This window comes from Phocoena sinus, chromosome 6 (genome assembly GCF_008692025.1).
Source record: "Phocoena sinus isolate mPhoSin1 chromosome 6, mPhoSin1.pri, whole genome shotgun sequence".
Lineage (NCBI taxonomy): Eukaryota > Metazoa > Chordata > Mammalia > Artiodactyla > Phocoenidae > Phocoena > Phocoena sinus.
In genome coordinates, this window is record NC_045768.1 from 91634227 (window position 1) to 91654484 (window position 20258).

General features: G+C 38.3%; 1 protein-coding gene across 8 annotated transcripts in view; it reads right to left on the reverse strand.

Annotated features, from left to right (window-relative positions):
- The window catches only part of MFSD14B (major facilitator superfamily domain containing 14B), an 80799-nt gene extending 62242 nt beyond the window's left edge, over nt 1–18557 (reverse strand). For 2 of the 8 annotated variants that reach the window (XR_004350421.1, XM_032635439.1), the window contains exon 1: nt 18123–18540. Coding sequence is in view for 5 of the 8 variants with exons in the window: in XM_032635439.1 (XP_032491330.1) it covers nt 18123–18230 (108 nt within the window). In the remaining 3 variants the exon portion in view is untranslated. Of the gene's footprint in view, nt 1–13443; nt 13569–18122 lie in introns of all 8 variants that reach the window. The other 6 variants (XM_032635435.1, XM_032635434.1, XM_032635436.1 and 3 more) reach the window with 5 other exon arrangements.
- Nucleotides 18558–20258: the final 1701 nt, after the last annotated feature.

Here is a 20258-nt window from a genome sequence, read left to right on the forward strand (position 1 = left end):
GTATCAAGTATATTTTCCGACCAGAAAACTATGAGACTAGATATCAATTACAGGAAAAAAATTGTAAAAAATACAAACACATGGGGGCTAAACAATTCGTACTAAGTAACCAAGAGATCACTGACAAAAATCAAAGAAGAAATCAAAAGATACCTAGAAACAAATGACAATGAAAACACGATGATCCAAAACCTATGGGATGCAGCAAAAGCAGTTCTAAGAGAGAAGTTGATAGCTATACAAGCCTACCTCAAGAAAAATCTCAAATAAACAACCTGACCTTACACCAAAAGCAATTTGAGAAAGAACAAACAAAACCCAAATTTAGCAGAAGGAAAGAAATCATAAATATCAGATCAGAAATGAAGGAAACAATACCAAAGATCAATAAAACTAAAAGCTGGTTCTTTGAGAAGATATGCAAAATAGTTAAACCATTAGCCAGACTCATCAAGAAAAACAGGGAGAAGACTCAAATCAACAGAATTAGAAATGAAAAGGAGAAGTAACAACTGACACTGCAGAAATACAAAGGATCATGAGAGATTACTACAAGCAACTATATGCCAATAAAATGGACAAAAATCGACAACTTCTTAGAAAAGCACAACCTTCCAAGACAGAACCAGGAAGAAATAGAAAGTATAAACAGAACAAGCATTGAAATTGAAACTGTGATTAAAAATCTTCCAACAAACAAAAGCCCAGGATCAGATGGCTTCACAGGCAAATTCTATTAAACATTTAGAGAAAAGCTAACACCAAACCCTCTCAAACTCTTCCAAAATACTGCAGAGGGAGAAGCACTCCCAAACTTATTCTACAAGGCCACCATCACCCTGATACCAAAACCAGACAAAGATGTCACAAAGAAAGAAAACTACAGGCCAATATCACTGATGAACACAGATGCAAAAATCCTTAACAAAATACTAGCAAACAGAATCTAGCAGCACATTAAAAGGATCATACACCATGATCAAGCGAGTTTTATCCCAGGAATGCAAGGATTCTTCAATATATACAAATCAATCAATGTAATAAACCATATTAACAAATTCAAAGAGAAAAACCATATGATCATCTCAATAGATTCAGAAAAAGCTTTTGACAAAATTCAATACCTATTTATGATAAAAACCCTCCAGAAAGTAGGCACAGAGGGAACCTACCTCAACACAATAAAGGCCATATATGACAAACCCAGAGCCAACATCATTCTCCATGGTGAAAAACTGAAACCATTTCTTCTAAGATCAGGAACAAGACAAGGTTGCCCAGTCTCACCACTATTATTCAACATTGTTTTGGAAGTTTTAGCCACAGCAATCAGGGAAGAAAGAGAAATAAAAAGAATCCAAATTGGAAAAGAAGAAGTAAAACTGTCACTGTTACAGATGACATGACACTATACATAGAGAATCCTAAAGATGCTACAAGAAAACTACTAGAGCCAATCAGTGAATTTGGTAGAGTAGCAAAATACAATATTAATGCACAGAAATCTCTTGCATTCCTATACACTAACAACGAAAAATCTGAAAGAGAAATTAAGGAAACACTCCCATTACCACTGCAACAAAAAGAATAAAATACCTAGGAATAAACCTACCTAAGCAGACAAAAGACCTGTATGCAGAGAACTATAAGACACTGATGAAAGAAATTAAAGATGATACAAACAGATGGAGAGATGCACCATGTTTTTAAATGGGAAGAATCAACACTGTGAAAATGACTATACTACCCAAAGCAAACTACAGATTCAATGCAATCCCTATCAAACTAAAAATGGCATTTTTCACAGAACTAGAACAGAAAATTTCACAATTTGTATGGAAACAGAAAAGACCCCAAAGAGCTAATGCAATCTTAAGAAAAACAGAGCTGGAGGAATCAGCCTCCCTGACTTCAAAGTATGCTACAGAACTACAGTAATCAAGACAGTATGGTACTGGTACAGAGAAATATAGATCAATGGAACAGGATACAATGCCCAGAGATAAACCCATGCACACATGGTCACCTCAGCTTTGACAAAGTAGGCAAGAATATGCGATGGACAAAAGACAGTCTCTTCAATAAATCGTGCTGGGAAAACTGGACAACTACATGGAAAAGAATGCAATTTGAACACTTCCTAACACCATACACAAAAATAAACTCAAAACAGATCAAAGACCTAAATATAAGGCCAGATGCTATAAAACTCTTAGAGGAAAAGAAGGCAGAACACTCTATGACATAAATCACAGCAAGATCCTTTTTGACCTACCTCCTAGAGTAATGGAAATAAAAACAAAAATAAACAAATGGGACCTAAGAAAACTTAAAAGCCTTTGCACAGCAAAGGAAACCATAAACAAGATGAAAAGACAACCCTCAGAATGGGAGAAAATATTTGCAAATGAAGCAACTGACAAAGGATTAATCTCCAAAATGTACAAGCAGTTCATGCAGCTCAATATCTAAAAAACAATGCAATCCAAAAATGGGCAGAACACCTAAACAGACATTTCTTCAAAGATATACAGATTGCCAACAAACACATGAACGGATGCTCAACATCATTAATCATTAGAGAAATGCAAATCAAAACCACAATGAGGTGGGGCTTCCCTGGTGGCACAGTGGTTGAGAGTCCGCCTGCCGATGCAGGGGACACAGGCTCGTGCCCTGGTCCGGGAAGATCCCACATGCCGCGGAGTGGCTGGGCCCGTGAGCCATGGCCACTGAGCCTGCTCGTCCGGGGCCTGTGTTCCGCAATGGAAGAGGCCACAACAGTGAGAGGCCCGCGTACCGGAAAAAAAAAAAAGAATTAAAAATCACACTATGTTCTTGAACACAATGCAGCTAGGAATCAGTAACATAAGAAAATTTGCAAAATTCATAAATATGAACATTATTCAACATACTCCTAAATAGCCATGTGTCAAAAAAGAAATCACAAAGAAAGTTACAAAACTTTCAGATGAAGGAAAAGGAAAACACAGCATATCAAAGCTTGTTAAATGCAGCTAAAGCAGTGCTTAGAGAGAAACTTACAGCTGTAAATGCCTGATTATTACAGAAGATCTGATATCAACAATCTAACTTTTCCCTGTAAGAAACTAGAAAAGAGAAAACTAAACACAAAGCAAGAAAAAGGAAACAGTAGATTAAAGCAGAAATAAATGCAATACAGAAAAGCAACACAGAAAATCAACAAAATCAAGTTGATATTTATGAAAATATGAAAAAATTGACAAATCTTTGGAAAACCAAAAAAAAACAGAGGAAGACTTAAATTGCTAAAATCAGAAATGAAAGAAAGGTTATAAGGCAGTACTTGGACATGTGTAAGCCAATAAATTGGATTAACTGGATGAAAGAGACAAATTCCTAGGAATCTACTAAGGCTGAATCATAAAGAAGCAGAACATATGAACAGATCTAGAACTAATAAAGAGATTGAATCAGTGATCAAAAACCTCCTGACAAAGAAAAGCCCTGAACCTGATGGCTTCACTTTAAAGCAAACATTTAAAGAACACCAATCCCTCTCAAACTCTTCTCACAACTGACCACATTTTATCAACATTCTCTATGAAAACAGCATTACCTGTATAAAACCAGACAAAGACCCTACCAGAAAAGACAACTAGAGACTAATTTTCCTTATGCTGTTGATGCAACAGTCCTTAACAATACGCCAGCAAACCAAATGCAGCAGTATATGAAAAGGGTTATACACCATGACCAAGTGAGATTTATTCGTGGAATGTTAAGAATAGTTCACGTATAAAAATCAACCAATGGAATACACCACATTAAAATGAAGGGGGGAGAAAACCCACATGCTCCATCTCAACTGATGCAGAAAAAGCATTTGAGAAAATTAACACCCTTTTATGATTAAAAAAAAAAAGTTCCAAAAAACTAGCATTGAAGGAAATTATCTTATCTCAATATAATAAAGGCCACATATGAAAAATCCACACCTAATGTCAAAATAGTCAATGGCTGAAAAAACTTTTCCTCTAAGACCAGGAAGAAGAAAAAGATGCCCGCTTTCACAGTTTCTACTCAACACAGTAGTGGAAGTTCTAGCCAGACTAATTAGGGAAAAAAAGAAATAAAAGACATCCAAACTGGAAAGGAAGAAGTAAAATTATTTGTTTGAGGATATCATGATCTTACATGGAATCTCAAGGAATCCTGAATAGCCAAAACAATCTTGAAAAAGAAGAACAAAACTGTAGTTCTCACACTTCCTGATTTCAAAACATAGTACAAAGCTAATCAAAACAGTATGGTACTGGCATAAAGACAGACATATAGACCTAAGGAGTATAATAGAATCCAGAAATGAACACTTGCATAATGGTCAAATCATTTGCAACAAGGGTGCTAAGGCCATTTAATGGAGAAAGGACAGTCTCTTCAACAAACGTGCTGGGGAAGTTGGATATTCACATGTAGACCTTTTCTACCTTACATCATGCACAAAAAATTAGCTCAGAATGGATTAAAGCCCTGAACATAAGAGCTAAAACTATAAAACTCTTAGATGACAACACAGGGGAAAAGCTTCATGACACTGGACTTGGCAATGATTTCTTGGATATAACACCAAAAGAAAAAGCAACAAAATAAAAAAATAGATAAATTGGACTTGATCAAAATAGAAAGCTTTTGTGCATTAAAGGACATTACCAACAGAGTGAAAAGACAATAGAAGAAAACATTTGCAAATCACATATCTGATAAGAAATTAACATACAGAGTATAGTTTTTAAACGTCCTACAACTCAAGGACAAAAAAAAAAATTGGGCAAAGAACAAATAAATACATGAAAAGACGCTGAACATCACTAAGCATTAGGGAAATGAAAATCAAAAGCAAAATGAGATATTACCTGTGCTCATTAGGATTGCCATGACTAAAAAAAAAATTAAAACCAGAAAAAACAAATGTTGACAAAGACTTAGAGAAACTGGAACCCTGGTGCACCGTTAATGGGAATGTAATATGCTACAACCACTGTGAAAAACAGTATGAGGTTCCTAAAAAAAAATTAAAAATAGAATTACCTAGAGGTCCAGCAATTCTGCTTTTGGGTATATACCCAAAAGAATTGAATGCAGGGTCTCCAAGAGGTATCTACACCCACGTTCACAGCAGCATTATTCACAACAGCCAAAAGGTAGAAGCCACCCAAGTGTCCATTGGTGGAGAATGTATGAACAAAATATGGTATATGCATGCAAGGGAATAGTTTTCAGCAGTACAAAAGACAGGACATTCTGACATGTTACAACACAGATAAACCTTGAAGACAATATGCTAAGTGAAATAAGCCAGTCATAAAAGGACAGTTGCTGTATAATTCAATTTATATGAGGTACCTAGAGTAGTCAGACTCACAGAGATAGATTGTAAATGGTGGTTGCCAGGGGCTGGGAGGAGAGGGAATTGGGGAGTTATAGTTTAATGGGTACCGAATTCAGTTTGGGATAATGAAAAGTTCTGGAGATGGACAATGGTAATGGTTGCACAACAATTTTAATATACTTAAATGCCACTGAACTATGAACTTAAAAATGTCTAAGATGATAAATTTTATGTTATGTATATATTGCTACACTAAAAAACAAGTAACTCAAAGCAGATCATAGACCCCAAAATTAGGTCCCTTAGTTTCATGATGAGTTTGTATACACAACACTATTGTCACCATCCATGCAAGAAAAAGTTATGTTGGACTCCATTACAGTTAAAAACTCGTGTTTAACAAAGAGTTAAACTTTTGTGCGTATATAATACATATAACAAGCAAATATAAAGAAGAACCAAACAGAGACAAAGAATACAATAAGTGAAATGAAAAATACACTAGAAGGAATCAACAACAAACTGAATGATACAAGGGAATGGATCAGCAAGCTGGAAGACAGTAGAAATCACTGTAGCAGAACAGACAAAAGGAAAAAAAAGAAAGGAGGACAGCCTAAGAGACCTTTAGAACAACATCAAGCATACTACATTTGCATTATAGGGGTCCCAGAAGGAGAAGAGAGAGAAAACATATTTTAAGACATAATAGCTGAAAATTTCCTTAACTGGGGAAAGGAAACACAGACCCCCAGGTCCAGGAATCACAGACATCCCAAACAGGATCAACCCAAAGAGAACGACACCAAGATAAACAGTAATTAAAATGGCAAAAATAAAAGCTAAAGAGAGAATAAAAGCAACAAGTTACATTCAAGGGAATTCCCATGAATATCAGATGACTTTTCAGCATAAACTCAGCAGACCAGAAGGGAGGGACATGATATTTAAAGTGATGAAAGGGGTAAACCTACAACAAAGAATTTCATTCAGATTTGATGGAGAGATCAAAGGTTTCACAGACAAGCAAGCTAAGAGTTCAGCACCATCAAACCAACTTTACAAGAAATGTTAAAAGGAACTTTTCTAAGCGGAAAAAAAAAAGAAAAGGGCCACAACTAGAAACATGAAAATTATAAAAGGAAAAATCTCATTGGTAAAGGCAAATATACAGTAAAGGTAATAAATCAGCCATGTATAAAGCTAGTAGGGAAAGTGTAAAGAAAGAAGTAGCAAAATCATCTATATCTGCAATAAGCAGTTAAGGGATACGCAAAACAAAAAGATGTAAAATAGAATGTCAAAAACAGTAAATGTGGGGTGGCAAGACTAAAAATGTAGGGTTGTTAAAATGCACTTGAACTTAAGAGACCACAAGGGATCAATCCTAAAGACCAAAAGCCAACATATTGAGAAGAGTGAAGCTTATGAATGTAATGAGCCCACCAGGTCCTTGGTGATATTAAACTGCTAAGCTAAGCACACTCAAAAACAGTAAATGTGGGGTGGCAAGACTAAAAATGTAGGGTTGTTAAAATGCACTTGAACTTAAGAGACCACAAGGGATCAATCCTAAAGACCAAAAGCCAACATATTGAGAAGAGTGAAGCTTATGAATGTAATGAGCCCACCAGGTCCTTGGTGATATTAAACTGCTAAGCTAAGCACACTATTCCTGGATTTCCTATGTACAATAATAAATCTCTTTATCAAATACATTATTATGTCATGCACAACGTTAAAATGAAATATTTGAGTTTGATATTTTAAGGAACCAAGTCTATAACTATGTAAACTGTTGGCTCCATCATACTTCTGGACAGAAAAAAAAATTATTTTAAAATACATTCTAATTGAAAATTGGTACTCCATAGTTGGAAAGTATTGCCACAAGATTCAGTCAGTCATCTCTGCTTTACTATAAAAGATATGTAGGAAAAGTATGTTTCACTATTAGCCCTCAATATTTTAATAATTCATACTTATGGTACTTTCTGCTTATATCATATATACCTGGTTAGTAAAATGCTCCATCAAAAATAAATTTTTTATTAGAAAGCTTTTAAATATAAACACGAGGAGAACACAAATGGTTTTAAAAAGCAAATAAATGACTATACCTAAAGGCTTTGCTTTTCTTCCTCCTACCTAACAATATTGGAATGCAAGTCAGAAAAACAATTTTACTGCTTATTTCTCCAGATGAAATGACTTTTTTGCAAAACTTTAAAAAAAATTGTCAGTCTCGGGCTTTCCTGGTGGCGCAGTGGTTGAGAGTTCACCTGCCGATGCAGGGGACACAGGTTCGTGCCCCGGCCCGGGAGGATCCCACATACCGCGGAGCGGCTGGACCCGTGAGCCATGGCCGCTAAGCCTGCGCGTCTGGAGCCTGTGCTCCACAACGGGAGAGGCCACAACAGTGAGAGGCCCACGTACAGCAAAAAAAAAAAAAAATTTGTCAGTCTCACATTAAATAGTTGAATAAATGACATGGCTATCATGTAAGATAGACCAAGCGTTCATTAAATATTTGTAAAAGAACTGCTTTTCCCTCACTCAAGTTTTCAAACTTAATTTATCAACTACCAACGAACTTAAAGCAAACTAAGATCCCAAGAACTGTCTTTGTAAATATTCCTATTTCTATCAACATTCTTTAACAATAAAAATATTCAACTCCAGGGCGTTCCCTGGTGGTCCTGTGGTTAGGACTTGGCGCTTTCACTGCCGTGGTCTGGGTTCAATCCCTAGTCTGGGAATTAAGATCCCACAAGCTATGTGGCGCAGCCCAAAAAAAAAAAAAAAAATTCAACTCCAAGGGATCAATTCATTCAACACATATTTGTTGAGCTCTACCGTATGTCAGCCAGATGCTGGGAACAATGGCAGCAATAGAAGAAACTATCTCGGCTCCCACTTCATGAAATGTAAAATTTTAAATGGAAATAAACACCCTGAAGGACAAGGACACAGGTCAGGGACAGTCTATTACAAAGGATTCTGAGATACACACAGGCAAAAATTATCCTTTTACAGCAGCAGCAATAGACACCATGCCAAGCCCTGATCAAAGCACATTACTATCATTTTATCCTCACTACAATCTTTTGACACAGGAACTATTATTATCCCCACTTTATAGATGACAAAACTCAGATGCACAGAGCTTAAGTACTTGCCTGATTCAAGTGATTAGTAAGTGGCAAAGCTGGTATTACATCCAGGGAGTCACATACCTCCAGAGTATGTGCTACTAACCACTTGTATTACTTACAATGCCTTTCTTAGAGAGCCCGAATTTCTCCACAAATAGAATCAGCACATACGTATGGTAGGTAGCCTGGACTGCAGCAACCTGAGTTAAGTGGTAAGGAGTCTCAGGCAAAGTAAAGCACAGACCTTTACTTACCCACCTATCCCTTACCCACACTAAGAAGTCTGGCCTGGATAGTGTGTATCAAGGCAAAGGACAATCTTCACCAACCCACCTGCTTTCTCAACATGACCTGAAGAGTTCAGATGAACTAGGACATCTGGCTTTTGTCAATCAGGTCATCTGCTGCCAACTGGAAAAAGATAAGGTTGAAAGCTACTCCCTTTGTCCCCCACATAACCCCCAACTCAAGGATCACAGTACACAGTAAACACCAGCGACTTGTCGACATAGAAGCAAGAGAGAGTCTATCATATATACCAACTGAATAAAACTGAAAGCCCACAAAGAAATCCATATATCTATGTCCAACTGATTTTTGCCAACAGTGCCAAACCCATTCAATCAATAAGCAAAGAACAGTCTCTCCAACAAATGATGCTAAGACAACTCAATTTCCACATGTAAAGAATGAAGGTGGAACCCTACCTCACACCACACACAAAAATTAACTCAAAACAGATGAATGAACTAAGCTAAAAGCCATAAAACTCCTAGAAGAAAACACAGAGATAAATCTTAGATTTAGTAATGGATTCTTAGACATGACTCCAAAATGACAAGCAACAAAAGAAACAACATATATCGAGCTTCAACAAAATTACAAACTTTTAAAATAAACCAAAGACCTATGGGGAGGGATAAATTAGGAGCTTGGGATTAGCGGGGAAAAAAAATAGACCTAAACATAAGACCTAAAACTCTAAAACTCTTAGATGACAACATAGGGGAAAAGCTTCACAACGTTAGATTTGACAATGATTTCTTGGCAATGACACCAAAACACACAGGCAACAAAAGTAAAAATAGATAAACTGGACTTTATAAAAATTTAAAACTTGTGCATCAACGGACAGAATCAACAGAGTGAAAAGGCAACCTATGGAGAAAATATCTGCAAAACATGTATCTGATAAGGAGTTAATCCAAATAATCCAATTCAAAATGGGCAAAGGACTTGAATATACATTTCTCTAATGAAAATATACAAATGGCCAAACAAGCATATGAGATGTTCAACATGCTAATCATTAGGAAAATGCAAAATCAAAATGAGATATCACTTCATACACATCAGGATGGCTACTATCCACAACAAAAACAAAACAGAAAATGACAAGTGTTGGGCTTCCCTGGTGGCACAGTGGTTAAGAATCCTCCTGCCAATGCAGGGGACATGGGTTCGAGCTCTGGTCCAGGAAGATCCCACATGCCGTGGAGCAACTAAGCCCATGCACCACAACTACTGAAGCCCACGTGCCTAGAGCCCGTGCTCCGCAACAGGAGAGGCCACCGCAGTGAGAGGCCCACACACTGCAATGAAGAGTAGCCCCTGCTCGCCACAAGTGGAGAAGGCCCATGGGCAGCAACAAAGACCCAATGCAGTCAAAAATAAATAAATAAAATAAATAAATTTATTAAAAAAATAAAAGTTAATTGTATTCTGTATTGTAAAAAAAAAAGAAAGAAAGAAAATGACAAGTGTTGATGAGGAGTTTCTCCACCTGAGAAACTAGAACCCTTGTGCACTGTTGGTGGGAATGTAAAATGGTGCAGCCACTATGGGAAACAGTATAATGGTTCCTTAAAAAATTAAAAATAGGGCTTCCCTGGTGGCGCAGTGGTTGAGAGTCCGCCTGCCGATGCAGGGGACACGGGTTCATGCCCCAGCTCGGGAGGATCCCGCATGCTGCGGAGCGGCTGGGCCCGTGAGCCATGGCCGCTGAGCCTGCGCGTCCGGAGCCTGTGCTCCGCAACGGGAGAGGCCACAACAGTGAGAGGCCTGCGTACTGCCAAAAATAAATAAATAAATAAAAATAGAATTATCCAATGATCTAGCAATTCCACTTCTGGGTAGATATGCAAAAGAACTGAAAGTTGGATCTCAAAGAAATATTGGGTTGGCAAAAAAGTCCATTCGGGTTTTTCCATAATATGTTAACATTTTGGTCAACCCAATATTTGTACATTCATGTTCAGTGGCATTATTCACAATAGCCAAAAGATAGAAACAACCTAAGTGCTCATCAAAAGATAAACAGAAAATGTGGCACATACAGAAAATGGAATATTATTCAGCCTTAAAGGAAGAAAAGGCCTTCCCTGGTGGCACAGTGGTTAAGAATCCACCTGCCAACACAGGGGACATGGGTTCGAGCCCTGGTCCAAGAAGATCCCACATGCCGTGGAGCAACTAAGCCCATGCACCACAACTACTGAGTCTGCACTCTAGAGCTTGTGTGCCACAACTACTGAATACCGCGTGCCTAGAGCCCGTGCTCTGCAACAAGAGAAGTCACAGTAATGAGAAGCCATGCACCGCAAAGAAGAGTAGCCCCCACTTGCCTCAACTAAAGAAAGCCCGTGGGCTTCCCTGGTGGCGCAGTGGTTGAGAGTCCGCCTGCCGAGGCAGGGGACACGGGTTCGTGCCCCGGTCCGGGAAGACCCCACATGCCGCAGAGCGGTTAGGCTCATGAGCTATGGCCGCTGAGCCTGCGCATCCGGAGCCTGTGCTCTGCAGTGGGTGAGGCCACAACAGTGAGAGGCCCGCGTACCGCAAAAACAAACAAAACAAAAAGAAAAAAAAAAAAAAAAAAAGAAAGCCCGTGAGCAGAAATGAGGACCCAACGCAGCCAAAAGCGCGGAGCAACAAGGACCTGACGCAGCCAAAAATAAATAAATAATTTATTTTTTTTAAAAAAATGGAAATCCTGACACATGCCATACATGCCTTCAACAATCTTGAAGACAACATGTCTTGAGGACATTATGCTAAGTGAAATAAGCCAGTCAGAAAACGACAAATTATGTATATGACTCCACTTATATGAAGTATCTAGAGTAGTCAATACTCAGAAACTGAAGGCAGAATGGTGGTTACCAGGAGCTGGAGTAAATGGGAAGTTGCTCTTTAATGGATATAGAGTTTCAGTTTTAGAAGATGAAAAAGTTCTGGAGATTGGTTGCACAACAATGTGAATATACTTAACACTACTGAACTAAACACATAAAAATAATTAAATTGTAAATTTTGTTACAATTTACAATTTTGTATATTATATCACAATTTAAATTTTTTCTTAAATCAACTGTATTTCTATATATTGGCAACAAACAGTTGTGAATTTAAAATTTCTTAATAATTTACATTTATATTACATTTACATGTTCAATAGCACCTAAAACGTGTGATATAGGGAAAATGTGACAAATGACCCAAAAGACCTGTTGAAACTTACAAAGCACAGTTGAAAGAAATTAAAGATCTAAAATAAATGGAGAAATACCTCATTTATGGATCAGAAGCCTATACTGTTTTCAATTCTTCCTAAACTGATCTTCTGGATCAACAAAAGCCCAATGAAAATATCAGCGGGCTTTTTTGTAGAAATTGACAAGCTGATTCTATAATTCTAAAATGCAAAGGACCCAGAATAGCCAAAACAGTTTTAAAAGAGAAGAACAAGGTTGTAGGACAAACTCTATTCGTTCCAAATCTTACTATGAATCTCCAGTAATAGCGATTGAATGGTACTGATGTAAAGATAAACAGATCAATGAAACAAAATAAAGAATCCAGAATAGACTGACACATACATGGATAACTGAATTTTGACAAAGGTGCAAAGGCAATTCAGTGAATAAGTCTTTTCAACAGAAGAGGCAACAATTCACGTTACCATATGCAAAAAAAGAAATGCTACTGATACTGTACACCATATAAAAAACTAATTCAAAATGGGTCATAAACCTAATTGTAAAATTTTTAAAAATTCTAAAAATATAAAAGGAAATTATTTTGATACTGAGTTAGGATTTCTTGGATATGAAACCAAAAACACAATCCCTAAAGAGCATATTGATAAAATTAAATTTCATGAAAACTTCTGCTGAGAAGAAAATATTTGCAAACATATATCTGATAAAAGACTTACAACCCCAATATATAAAGAACTCTTAAAACTCAATTATAAGATAATAAACGACCCAACAACAACAAATAAGTAGGCAAAAGATGCGAACAGACACTTCACCAAGAGGATATACAAATGGCAAGTAAGCTTATGGAAAGATGTTGAACATAATTAGCCATAGGGAGATGCAAAATAAAAGCATGGTAAGATACCACTACAGACCTACTAGAAGGGCTAAAATTGACTGACCAAGTGTTGATGAGGATGTAGATGAACTCTCATAGTGCTAGTGCCAATGCAAAATTAAAATTTAAAAATTTTCAAAACAGCTGGGCAGTTTCTTAAAAAGTTAAACAACACACCTACTATATGATCCAGCCATTCCACTTATTTACTTAAAAGAAAATAAAGTATACTCCATACAAAGACTGGTTCATGAACGCTCATCGCCGCTTTATTTGTAACCGCCAAAAACTGGTGATAAACCAAATGTTCACCAAGGGATGAATGGATAAACAAACTGATACATCCATACAACTGAACACTACTCAGCAACAAAAAGAATGCACTACTGATTTATACAACATGAATAAATCTCAAAATAATTTATCTGAGTTGAAAAAAGCCAGACCAAAAAGAATATATTCTGTATGAGCCCATTTATATAAAACTTTAAAAAATTAAAACTAATATATAGTAACAGAAAGTAGATAAATGCTTGCCTGGGAAGGTAGAGGTGGATAGAAGATGTACAAATGGGCACAAGGAAACTTTTAGGGGTGATGGATATGTTCACTATGTTGATTGCAGTAACGATTTCAGAAGTGTCAAAACACAAATCTGTACACTGTAAACATATATAGTTTTTATAATTACATTTCAATAAAGCTGTTTTTAAAAGACAAGCAAATACAAAGCTACATATAAAAAAGTCAGGCATCTAGATAGGAAATTGACCAAACTTCACAAATATGATGTTTTTTGCAGGGTTAAAAACTCTTATTTTTTATAATTGATTACAGATACTAAGGACAAATTTCTCTTCCAATTTTCATATAACAATGCCCTTGCTACGCCACAACCTCTTTCCCCAGGGCACATCTCAGATTTCATAAACCACTTGTGAAGGTTCTATGAGACACTACACTAGAAGGAGGGAGAGAGGGAAGGAAGGAAAGAGAAAGAAGGGGGAAAGGAGAGAGAAAACACCAGCAAGAAGGAGAATGAGGAATAAAAAGACGCTTCCATAGTGTAATAAAGCATGTTTATCTCACCTGTATAGCTAACATCATCCTTGACAGTGGAAAAAGTATATATTCCTGTTATGCAGAGAAGGCTGTGCACTTTTACAATTACTACTGAACATTTTCCTGGATATAGTTCATATAATACAGAAATAAAACATGAAATTAATGCCACTTGAAAAATTCGTGAATATTTATCCAGAAGACCCTAAAGAATATTTTTTAAAGATAAGGTAAAAATTACCAATGTCAGCAATAAAAAAAAAATAGACTAAAGATCCTACAGTAATTAAAAAGAGCCTAAGAGGCTGTTAGGAACAACTTTATGCCAATTAATTTGAAATTTTAGATGAAGTGGACAAATTCCTAGGAAAATACAACTTACTAAAATTGACAGAAAGAAACAGAAAATCAAACGGAAAATCTACATTGTTCTAGAACTACATTAGCCAAAAAAACTGAAGAACCATAAAGTTCTACAACTGTATTACCATCTTACACAAACTCTTCAGAGAATAAAACAGAACTCTCCAATCTGTTTTATAAGTCCAACCAAAACTTATATAAAAGCAACAAGCTAATTTCATTGATAAGCATAATTACTGGTTTAAACTAGACTAATTTACTTCTCTAACACACATTCATTTTAGACTATTTTAGATTAAAGGACTATTTTAGATTAAAAGATACACAGCTGTAGTTCCTGTCTTCAAAGACTTAATCTAGTAAGAAAACCAGTGGGAAAGGATGCTCAGATATCCTAAGAAGCAAGTTTTACAAAATCCTACCTATACTAGGCCTAAGAACAACATAACAGCAGCAACAACGTCTGTGTTCTGATAAAGGCTTGAAAGTTGACTAGAGATCTGCATAATTCTTAATATGAAATATAAATGTTTCTGCTATGAAAGCACAATGCATTTACTTTTATAAATTGCGATAGATCAACTGCTCACAAATACTTTTCATTTCTTTTATCTGCTATAATTTACTTAACAGAGTTTGGTTGTGCTAATGTCCAGTACTATTTTATTACTAAAATGATCATACTGATTCCTAACAGTGTTAAGAATTGAAAGCTAATTAAAAAAAAAAAAAATTCCCCTAAAATGTCCCTAGGTCCGCTCTCACTTTTTTTTTTTGGCCGTGCCACCCGTGGGATGTGGGATCTTAGTTCCCTGACCAGGGATGGAACCCGTGCCCCGCTGCAGTGGAAGCATGGAGTCTTAACCACTGGACCACCAGGGAAATCCCCTCTTTCACCTTTTTACAAACAAAACATATCTAGTCATTTTAGCCTTTTTTGGGGGGTAACAAGCTGCTCTTGAGTACTATTTCCATTTTGCCTATAAAGTATATAATACTCTTGTCCTTATAAATCAAAATTAGTCTTTACAGGAGCCCCTCTGAAACGGTCTGAGGAAAATCAACTAAAAACACATCAAATGTCACCAGAATGGCATTGATCCTGAGAGGCCCTACATCAGAGATCTTAACTGGTATCTAAGTACTGGCTTTTTGGAGTCAATGAACATTCTGAAATACAGAGTATGCTAAACTCAGTTGTGTTTTCTTTGCAGAAAATCCTTAATTCTCTTCAGATGCTCAAAGGTAAATGATTCCAAAAGGATATGCATTCAATGATAATGCAAATAATTCTGACACAACATTTCAAGGTGTATGTACACGCACAATTAGGAAGGGATAGAGCAAAGAAAGGACAATAAAACAAGAACTTATTTACTATACAAAACTCCCTTTTCTAGATTGCAATCATCTCTTTGAATAAATATGTGATTCCCTCTATTATTCAGGTCAATACATCTCTTTGCCAAACAAGGTAGAAAAAAGTTTCAGCTGATTCCCTGTATGTGGGCAGTCTTGCTTGTGCTTATTAGTAGCATCGAAACTGAAACCATGGATACACTAGAATCAAGCTATAAGGAAATTCCAACACATTAAAATGAAGTCAAGTCTTGGAGGCCAAAGAATGTAGCACCTGGAAGCAATACTAGAAAGAAACTGCAAACAGGAAAGATGTATAATTTGGGGGTACTGGCATATGACACGAACATATATGATTAAAGACATTCACTACTTTCCCAGGCAACACACATTACAAAAAGCACCAGTGGCTGAACCCTGCTACCTACCCATGCTATAGTCATCTAAGTAGAGCAAGCACTAAAACTCACTGTCAGAATTCACTGCAATTTATCAATACTGACTAGACACACCTTAAGAGGTAAGGAAAGACTGGACAGGAATCTGTGCCTAAATTAGCATCAACTCACAGGGAAAGCAATCAGGGAATAAACTGTCTCAGTTTCTTTGAGTACACATTCCTCAAAAATTCCTGTTCTAAGCATATAAAATCAGCAACTTTAACTTTTAGGTTGGGGTCTAGTTCCTCTATAGATTAGTAAATGGGAGAGAACTGAATGCTTTTTATCAGACAAGGATCACCATACATTCTGAGCAATCATTCATGCTTAAAATATTGAGAAATAATAACACTAAAAGCTAATATTTATTGAGGACTTACCAGGTGCCAGGTTGTAGTAACCCTCACAATACTATGAGGTAAACACTATCATTAATGTGGAGAGGTTATATAACTTGCCCAAAGTTATACAGGTAATAAAAAGTGGGAACTGGGATTCCAAGCATGCTCACCTAATCACTATGCTTTAATGCTTCAACCTGCCAGGTTACTTTTTTTACCCTATAAGCCAAAGAGAGCCAATGAAAATATTTAAGGACAGCAGTAATGATCATATTTACACGTTAGATTACACTAATCAATACTGTGGAGAGCAGCATGATGATGAAGTAAGCAAGGGTCTCAAGAGATAGTCAAAATCTAGGTCAAAAATGCTAAGGAACTGAACCACAGGAATGCAGAAAGGATAAAAAACCTAAAATCTTTACCTGGTAAACTTAGCTAGACTTATTAACTTATTGGATGAAGGGATGGGAAAGGATGGAGTCTACCTCTCAGGTTACTAGCTTGGCCACTGGTAATTATGGTCTATCAATTCAAAGACAGGAGGAGGAACTGGCAGTTTCGTTTCCCTTAGTCGGCAGGAAGATAAGTCTGCATTTTATGTAATCAAAAACAAAACGAGAAAAACCAATACTATAGAATTTCCCTCCTCCTACCAAAAACACTTTCCCACTTTCCAGAAATCTTATCTTCGAAATGAAGAACTCCTAATTTTTTTTTCTCAAAAATAAGAAGGCACTTGGGCAGGAAGGGGCCTTCAACATCATTTAGCATTCTTTAAAAGCAAATTAAATCTGAAGCCGACTGCATATAATTTAATTTCCCTAAAATTTCTATTTTCTTTGGGAAAAGTCTCCTTGGCATTAGTTTCTATTCATTGTACTGTTTCTATATTCCCTGTCCTAAACAGAGCAAAAAAGAAAAAAATATATCTTTGAGAAATGACACTCTATGCTTAGAATTCCAACGTCAGACACTTAAGCGCCACTGACAGCCTGTTCTGCTGAATCCAGGCCAATTAAACCACTGCTTCGGAAGCCATCTGAATCTCACGTGAAACTGTTAAAAGAGATTAGCCTGAATACGCTCTACAGTTGGGCCCTGGGATAGGCAGCTTCCTCTGAAAGCCTGCTCACCAACCGCTTCTGCGACCGCCTAGAGAACCATGAAGGAACAGGAAGGCGCTGCCCAGCCTCCACCGCCAGCTTCCCGGTCCAGGGCCCAATGCCGGTTCTAAAGGTTCTCCATACATCTTCTAAGTAGGCTCAAACCAGAAAGTGCACCATGAAAATAGTATCCACTGTCACGTGTATGGAGAACTCTGAAAGAACCAAATTACTTATATTCACGGTCCCACGTCGGGTGTCTTTTGAATCAATAACCAAGTCGCCTACATTTTTGTCTAGCGATGAGCAGCGCTAGGAAAGCCTAGCAGTAATGAATTCGGCTGGCTGACACGGAAAAGGACAGGCTTTCCGACAGCCAGAGCCCCTCGAGCCGACGCGGAGGATCAGTGTATCCTCATCCCCAGGCGACCCAGGCCCCAGCCCCGCATCAGGCGTCCCCGGACTCCGGCCGCGACGCCGCCCAACCTCCCCTGGCTTGGGGCTTCGGGCTGAGTAAAGCGTCCGAACTCCGAGCCCGCGCTCACCGAACTGCCGCTCGCGGCCCGCGCGCCCGCGCGCTTCTCCAGCATGGCTCCCGCCTCGGGCTCCGACGCCGCCTTCACCTCCCTCTCCAGTGGAGATTCCGCGTTCATGCCGCTGCCATGCCCGCGCCGGCTGGGGGTGTTCCGGGACTACAGCTACGCCGCAAATGCGGCGGCTGGGCCCGCGCTCTCATGGGCTCCGCGGCCCAAAGCGGCCTGCGGTTCAGGCGGCGGCGCCAGTGGCAACTCCGAGGGCTGTGAGCGCTGCCGAGGCCGGAGCAGCAAGAGAAACGAGGCGAGAAGAGCAGCTAAAAGCGGGCACAAGCCACAGCCACGAACAGAACTCAACTCAGAAAGCCGCCAACAGCGTCTCCAGCGGCCGAGGTAACCCCGCTCCGCTTCCCCACAAGCCAGCGAGGGGCAGGAAGCCCCGCCCCGGATCTCAGCTCCCGCCACAAGTTCGTCGCCTGTGCCCAAAGCCTCAACAGCGCCCGCCCACCCCAGGCCCCGCCTCCACGTTTCCGGGGCCACCTTGGCGTCAGGACTCCGCAGCACGCCGGAAATGCGTCATCTCCCAAGGCCCCCAAGAGTAGTTTCTTTTTCTGGGACAGAACCGGATCTGGGGAGCTGAGGGTGTCAGGTGCAGGGGGTTTTGTTAGTGACTGCACTTCTGGTCTTGGTTTGGTTCCCCCAACAAGTATATGGATGGGCACTTTCAGACACGGATACAGAGCCCCGGGATCTGGAATCCCGAACTGGGGAAGTGCCGTATGCTATAACTACGATATTCTGTTCCTCTTCAAAGTCTATAAAGAAGCTGACAGAGAGCTTACCTGGGCTGTGGGATTCATAGGAAGGACAGTCTTAGGAAACATACAGGTTCCTGTTCCAATCCAGAGCTACTTGATGGTACCAACACGGTGTATATTAACTGATTACTCAAAATCTCAGATCATGTTTGGGTAAAGTGCTGATGTACAGAAATCAGCTAACACTAACTGTGGCTCTATAAATGTTATGATTACTGGCTGGAAAGGACCTTGTGAGATATTACTTCCTACTTTGCAGATGCCAACCTAAGCTCCAAAAGTAAAGTGGCTTGGCTAGTTAAAGAGTTAATGGGATAGATAGGACCTGCTCCACGAATTTGGGGAACAAATATAGTCAGAATATTTTTTATTAGGTGTTTGAGAATTCGATGCCTATTTGAAAGAACACAAACACTGAAACTCTGAAGAACTTATGTCTTCCTCCTTATTAAAGAGACCCAGGTGGACTTAACTGAAGAATGGAGTAAGTCCAGTCATTTCACTATTGATTTGCATCTTGTATTATTGTTGTTGTTTTAAATGGGTCTTGTACAATCCTAAAGATTTTTGTTTGATTTGCTATTGTGTATCCATTGGCTTAGGTCCCTTCCAGGGCTTGAGTCCATAGCACTTGGTGTACTGAGTTATAGCTTCATTTACACTCACTGATCAGACATTGCTTCCCAAAGCATATTGATGTCCAAAATCAGTTTATCCTGAAAGAACATAGAAATTCTTGTATTGAGCTCAGTTCATCTACCTAGACTGACCCTTCTATCAGGGACTTTACTGCTACTTATCCTTGACTGAAGGCTTTTTAGTCGGCACTAGGAAACTGACAGGATTTCAGAAGCCACCAGCCTTGAATTGTGAGTAGGAAATTCCCCCAACGATACCTCAGACCAGTTGTCCCCTATCCTATTCTTAAATATAGCCAGAAAAGAGGATATGTTAAATAGGCCCAATCCATTTATGGATAGCTGTCATATTTTGGAATTATGTCCTTTTTATTAAGCCAAAAACTATTTCATCCATACTTTGATTCTGGTTCTGCCTTCTATATCTGTACAAACATGTCTAATTCCATTTGTGTGAAATGCCAAGATGAACTTGTCATCTTTCTTGATTATATTCTAAATACATACCAGTTTGTGAAAATCCCAATTAAAATGCATTGCCAGAAATGTAACACTGGAAGTAATATTTGATGATGGCACTGTGAGGTCTGGTCCCTTGATTTGCAGAGTCATAAAAGTAAATTTTAGGAGATGAATTATTTATTGCATTGTGTTGATAGTTATACCATAGGAATTAAATAGACCCTTATTCT